We start from the raw sequence: 7,080 nt of genomic DNA on the forward strand, positions 1-7,080 counted from the left end.
TCTCTGGCCTCATCCTTCATGACCCTGTGTGTGCCAGAATCAGGTGCTAGGACCACAGAGTGTGTGTGCTGAGTCACAGAGGCATCTGGGATCCCTCCTTGTTCAATAACCAGCTGACCATGACCTCTGGGAGTTTATACTGGGACTGGTTTCTGGTTGGGATGATTAGGTTCAAGGGGTGGGCTCTACTCCAAGAGTGAGTGATGCCCAGGCGGTAACTTTTGTCGCTGTCCTTGTTCAGGTTCTCAACAGCAGTCTCTCCCTTATTTGATCCATCCCTCTAACTCTGATTTTCACTCTCTCTCTGTCTATCCTCAGCTCTTTGTCTTTCCCTATCCCCTCTGCCACTCTGTATCTACTATCTTGAGCTGTCTCCCCCTGTGTTTCTCTCTGATCCCCAAGCAGCTAGGCATGCACAGCTACCCTCAACTTCTCAGAAAGGCACCGGGAGCTGCAGATTCCTGGAGAGCACAGGTTAGAGATGCCAGGGGACTTTTGGCTGGTGGGACAGAGTGCCAGAGATGAGGGGGCAAGTGGGACGGTGTGGTTGAGTGGGAAGAGATGTGCACTAAGTTAGCCAGTAAGGGCAGAGAGAGTGAGGGGTTGGTTGTAGGAATATGAATGGGGAGAAGAGCCCTGCTTGCCTCCAGGTTGCTGGAGGTGTGAAGGAAATGATCTGGAATGCCAAAGCCATTAAGAGGGTGCACTGCCTGGGCACTGGGAGGATGCCCCTGAATTTGGCCATGAAGAGTCATAAAAGTCTATATTGTTGGAACCTCTGTCTCAACACATGGCATATTGACATCATAAAGCTCAGAAGTGGAACAGAACGCCTGGTAGAAGGTTGGGACAGCTATGTGCTGTATCTGTGCATGCTGCAGCCCGGAGGCAGCACTGGGGCTATTGGACTAGATCTGTTCAGGTGAAGCCTTTGTGTGGTTGGCCTCGAGATTTTGGACTATGTACAACATCTTCCCATAATACAGGATCACTTTTAGTATTAACCTAAGGAACTTGCCATTTGCTCAGGCCCAAATTATTTATCTGCTGCAATCTACCATTTCTCAAGGTTTACCTCATGATAAATGAGCTAAATCAAGCAATCTGTTCTTTGACAATGATCACACACGTTCTAATAATGATATATAACCTCACAGACAATAATCTATTCGATGACATTGCAGAGTTTGACATCCTATCACATGTCTCTCTCCTTGGTAATATAATCTTGCAAAATACACATTCTTGTATAGACAAGAGTTCATGAAATGAACCATTGTACATGCTGATATACTTTCTTGATTATATAGAGTGCAATGATATAAAGTTGATGTGGCAGCTATTGGTCATCCAGTGTATTCCTAAAATTCACAGAGATCTCAAATTTACTTATACAATGTGTACTAATTCTATTGTGTAGTTGGGGAGATCCTAAAGTCACCACTTGGTTCCATCCCTAAGTACTGCTCTGCAGAATTAGGAACACAGATGGCAGGCTGGTGAGGTGAACAGGGCCTGAGGAATGGGGCAGTGGGTGAATTATCTGGTGGATATCCACTCGGGAGGTGATCTTTTGTGCAAGTCAATAGTGAGAAGGAGGCCAGTGCTATGAAGAGACTGGACGCCAAAGGAGTGGACAACTTGAGTTAAGTCAACACAAAATTTATTAACATTAATATATACAATGAAAACAAGGAATCTGAAAGGAAGTGAAATGAAACCTAAACTTAAATCAACTATAATCAAAGAATTTGAACAAGAGAAAAGAACTAGGGCTTGTGGTGGAATAAGGTCAAAGTTCAAAGAGGGCATGTGGCTGGGAAAAGAGGTTTGGGAAAACTAGGGTTGAATTGTCAGCTGCCTCCAGAGGTGGACAGGCTAGGCAGGGAAAAGGGTTAGTGCCCTTTGAGGGCTGATATCAGGTGACTAGGTTCTGGTCAGCCTGTAGGATCACACAGGGTCTTGCTGCCCAAGAGGGCATTTCTTAGCCCACTACCTTCTGTTGAAGCTGCGAGATGTTGCGCAGGGCTGAGTTCCTACTGCGGGGGTGAATGAACTCATCACCCTCAGCCTAAGGTGCAGCATCCTCGCCAATGAATAATACCCTCTGCAGTTGGCCTCACAGTTCAGAATCATCTGAGAATTCTTCTAGATCCTCCTCAGGTATTTCCTCCTCCAGCTCAGATTCTGTGACCACCCAGCACTGGCGAACCCTAGGGACATCCCGGCCTTGGACCTTCTCCCACAGGGGGGCTACTCTGAGCATCCCATCTCCGCCATCATCCCCTGTTGGGGTTGGGCTGGAGCTTGGCTCACCCTTCAGGTGTGGGCTAAGCTCAACACTATCAACTTGTCCTGGAAGATTTGGGAGTGGGCCTGACTCTCCCAGCAGTGGTGGTAGAAGCGCAATGGCCAGAGGACATCTGGCAGGATGCTGGCTAGTGGCAATCTCACCGTGCAGGGATACAGAGATCTCAGAGTCTCCTTGGCCACCTGCAGAATGCTGGGTATTTTGTGGATGATCATAGGAGAGAGATGATCCTGGTGTCTCCTCTCGGCATGTGAAGTCCGCTTGTGATGATTTGGATACATGGCAGGACTCTGGTCCTGTCCAGTGAGATGCAGTGGTGCCCAGCTTTAGTGGTGGAGAAGGAGCTGGAGATCAATGGAGAGGCCATCAGCCACAAGCCACACTGCCCCATGCCTTTGCCAACAGACTACATGCCGGAGCCCTGAACAAAGACCAGTCCGGGATAGTAACCCTCAGGAATTTGCCCCCTGAGTCCATCAGCTCGATGTCCTAGTTCAGAGTGCTCCTAGACCAAACCCTTCCCGCGTGGGCACCTGCCAGGGGAGATATGGACCTCCACCTCCTAGAGGAGTCTCGGCACGACCATGGGCCACTCACCCTCAGGAAATTCCGCCATTGGCTTCAGGTCTTTTGCCCTGCACTTGTGTACAAGCTCCATACATTGAAACTTGCGCCTGGTGTTAGCGCAGGTTTTAGGCCTGCAACGGATCGCGCTCAATGGGCTGGGAGGCGAGTAGGGGAAATCCTCTTCTTCGGATTCCTCATCTTCCAGGTTTAGTGGTGGAGAAGGAGCTGGAGATCAATGGAGAGGCCATCAGCCACAAGCCATACTGCCCCGTGCCTTTGCCAACAGACTACTTGCCAGAGCCCTGAACAAAGATCAGTCCGGGATAGTAACCCTCAGGCATTTGCCCCCTAAGTCCAGCAGCTCGATGTCCTAGTTTAGAGTGCTCCTACACCAAACCCTTCCCGCGTGGGCACCTGCCAGGGGAGATATGGACCTCCACCTCCTAGAGGAGTCTCGGCAAGACCATGGGCCACTCACCCTCAGGAAATTCCTCCATTGGCTTCAGGTCTTTTGCCCTGCACTTGTGTACAAGCTCCAAACACTGAAACTTGCGCCTGGTGTTAGCGCAGGTTTTGGGCCTGCAACGGATTGTGCTCTGTGGGCTGGGAGGAGAGTAGGGGAAATCCTCTTCCTCGGACTCTTCATCTTCCAGGTTGGAGGGTACCTCCAAGGAGAAAACAGAAACACGTGCAGGGCGGCATGTACTGGGACAACAGGGGGTGATTGTGGCTTTTGGGTCCCCTAGCACTGGGAGTTACCATGACCCACAACCTAGGAGGAACGTACCCTTCTCCAGGAGCACATACATGATGTCACTCACATAGGAACCCGTGCACACACACTCACACACTCTCACACACTCACACACTCACACAAGCACACACAGAGTCCTAGGGGGGCCAGGGAGCATTAGAGTGGTGACCTGGTATGTCCTCTCCCAGTGAACCCCTGCTTACCGCTGGGGCAACGCTGGCTCCTGGCCTGCCAAATCTGAGTAGTCTCCTGATGCCTTGCACCAGCGTCTGAAAGAGGTTCCTGCGCCTTTTCTTGGGGTCGGGAGACCTCGGAATGCAGCAAAACATCTTTGTTGCTCCTGGTTCTCCCTGAAAGTGAACTGGGTCGATTTTTGTTTAGAACCTGGCTACCGGGATACTGGGTTCTGAGTATTGTGCTGTGTCAATCAGGAAAGTGATGTCACACCCTGAGATTCCCTTACCTGGGACTCCTTCAGAGAAGCCCCTCCCCCCATTTGGCTGCTTGAGTCCCTTCCTGTGCCTGTCCATGCACACCAAGGACACCAGTACAACCTCCCAAATCCCTTGGATGGCTCCATGTAGCCAGGGCCTCAGGAGGGGATGCAGGTTTCCGGCTGCCGAACTGGTGGTTGTTCTCCTGCCAAGGACAAGACCTTGGAGCTTCCTTTGCCTCCAGGCCCCTTTTTCCCATTGGCCCAATAGGGCAGTGTAGCGCCTCTCTTAAGGAGGTGCACAGGGCTGGGCCCACGCCTCCCTGCTGTTTCTTGTAGGGGAGGCTGTTGTCCTTTGGGACTAGGCCTAAATTTGGCCTGGATAGGCCCATTCCAGAGGAGGTCACCTCAACACACAAACCCAGATCTACTACCTCTGCTTTGTGCAAGTCATCTTCCTTCTGTGTGCTTGTCCTCCTGGGGCAATAGAAAATGTCTCAATTCACCCCACTGTCCTAAGGCCACAAACTTCTTGACCCCGTATGGGCCAGATTCAAGTTCCAGGCCCACAGACAGGGCAGTGTGCTGGATCACTGATGTGTCCAGGCTCCCTCCTTGCTCAAGTACCTGCTGACCATACTCTGAGGAACTGGGATTGGTTTCTTATTGGGATTAGACCCCAGAGTAGGGCATCCACTCCAGAGCAAATCACATCAGGTCGGCTGCGGCAGCCCCTGCCGCTGAACGCCAGTGACCTTACTGGAAAGAGGGAGGCTTTCACTCAGACACATAGTACATCCGAGTGAATAAGACCCCGTTCCCCTGTGTGCTGGACTGGACAGTCAATGCCGGGTAAGATCTGGGGCAGAGTAGAGAAGGCACTGGCTAGCCGCATGCCTGTCCCCGAGGGGCTTCATTATAATAGTCTTTGGTGTTCAAATCAGACAAATGGCTAAAGGCCTGTAAGCCTAATCCAGGCATTAAGCCCGCAGTAAAAAACCCCTTCTTTTGGCTGAGAACATGGCTGCTGCCTGATGGAGTCACCAACAAAGCGGTTTAACTATTAACCAGTTGGTCATTGTTCCTGCATAAGAAGTAACATAGCAACCAGTCGAAAATTATACTATTTTCTTACCTACTTTACTTTTTCTATATATGTGTAAAATCAGTTTCAGGAAACACATGATGAAGAAATTAGTGTGGGGTAAAAGTAGTCTCGGAATAATCATAATGCTTCTCACATGAGTCAAAACCACAAAAATTAAATGCTTACGTAGAAAAAACATTGTTCATGATCACTGAAAGTAAAATATAACAGTAGTTAAATATTAATACTTTCTGAATATTAGTGGTATTGGGAAAGAAACAAGAAAACCTAACCTAAGAAATGCTGTTCTGTATAATCAAAAATAATTGTGTAGAAATAGATTCCTGTAATCAGAACCTTGCGATTGTTTACCGTTCCATGGCATGGAACACCGATCACATGTACCTGAATGATAAAGTAAATGTCTTTTGTATGACTAAACATCACATGCTGAGAAAAAATTAACTTGTATGATATCATCCATTGTTTAAAAAGGTATAAAAGTGTATGATGATTTTGAGCACATTACATTGTATCTTCACTCTTGAAGTGTGTCTGTCTGTCATTTCTGCGCCGAAACATTGACCGCCTAGCTCAGACTCTCATCCCTGGGTCAGCCTTGCTAATCTGCCACTGTGCTGGTCGTCGGCACTCAGCCATTTTCAAACCTTCCCTGTACTCAGTCCTCACCAACCTTCTCTGCCTTTTGCTGTCTAACTCTGATTCACTCTCTCCCTCTCTTTCTGCCCCTGTCTCCCTCTGCCTCTCTGTATGTACCACTCTTGCCCTGAGGTCTCCCCCTGTGTTCCTCTCTCTGATCCCTTGCAGGGCTAGGCATGCTCAGCATCCCTCATCTGCTCACACAGGCCGTAGGACCTGCAGAGTCATGGTGAAAACAGGTCAGAGATGCCATCGATGCTTGGCTGGTGGTGTGGAGTGTGGGAGAGGAGCAGGCTGGGGGGAGAGTGTGGTTGAGTGGAAAGACATGTGCACTAGGTTACCCAGTAAGGGCAGAGAGAGTGATGCAGCAGATGGGTGGTGTTTGTTTTGAATCCTGAATTGGGGAGAGTAGTTCAGCCGTCTCCAGGGTGGTGGAGGGCTCAGGGAAATGATCTGGAGGGCCAGAAAACATCAAGAGGGTGCACCGCCTGGGCACTGGGAGTAGCCCCCTGAATTGGGTCAGGAAGAGTCATCAAAGGTTGTATTCATGGATCCTCTGTCTCAACATATGGTGTCAAGATATGTTAAGGCCAGAAGCTGAAAGAATGCCTGATGGGAGCTCCAGGATTGCTGTGTGCTGTGGCTATGCATTTTGCAGCCCAGAAGCTGTTTGAGGGCAGCGGAACTAGATCAGCTCAGGAGGAGCCTCTGTGTGGTTGGGCCTGAAGATTTTGCACTCTGCACCAGATCTGCCCATAATGTGCCATCGCTGTTGAGTATTAACCTAAGGAAGTTGCCATTGTGCAGGCCCAGATTAGTTAACAATCTGCTGCAATCTACCATTTCCCACGGTTTACCTCATGATTCACAAGATAAACCAAGCAATCAGTTCTTTGACAATGATCACACTTGTTCTAATGACATATAACCTCACAGACAATAATCTATTTGATGACGTTGCAGAGCTTGACATCCTATCACATGTCTCTCTCCTTGGTAATCTAATCTTGCAAAATACACATTCTTGTATAGACATGAGTTCGTGAAATGGACCATTGTACATGCTGATATACTTTCTTGATTATATAGAGTGCAATGATATAAAGTTGATGTGACAGCTATTGCTCATCCAGTGTATTCCTAAAATTCACATAGATCTCGAATTTACTTACGATGTGTACTAATTCTATTGTGTAGTTGGGGAGATCCTAAAGTCACCACTTGGTTCCATCCCTAAGTACTGCTCTGCAGAATTAGGAACACAGATG

The 7,080-nt window shown here is 48.8% G+C and overlaps 1 protein-coding gene across 1 annotated transcript; it reads right to left on the bottom strand.

Moving 5' to 3' along the window:
• Nucleotides 1-1,777: 1,777 nt before the first annotated feature.
• On the bottom strand, nt 1,778-3,992 carry LOC119260700 (uncharacterized). The gene is made up of 4 exons (XM_037529725.2): nt 3,836-3,992; nt 3,357-3,543; nt 2,909-3,103; nt 1,778-2,655 (listed from the first exon to the last, which is right to left on the bottom strand). Exons 1-4 carry the CDS (start codon nt 3,959-3,961, stop codon nt 2,120-2,122), a joined length of 1,044 nt encoding a protein of 347 aa, XP_037385622.1. The 5' UTR covers nt 3,962-3,992; the 3' UTR covers nt 1,778-2,119.
• Between the last annotated feature and the right edge of the window lie 3,088 nt (nt 3,993-7,080).

The sequence above is a fragment of the Talpa occidentalis genome, unplaced genomic scaffold (genome assembly GCF_014898055.3).
Source record: "Talpa occidentalis isolate TD23 unplaced genomic scaffold, MPIMG_talOcc4v2.1 talOcc4.6, whole genome shotgun sequence".
Lineage (NCBI taxonomy): Eukaryota > Metazoa > Chordata > Mammalia > Eulipotyphla > Talpidae > Talpa > Talpa occidentalis.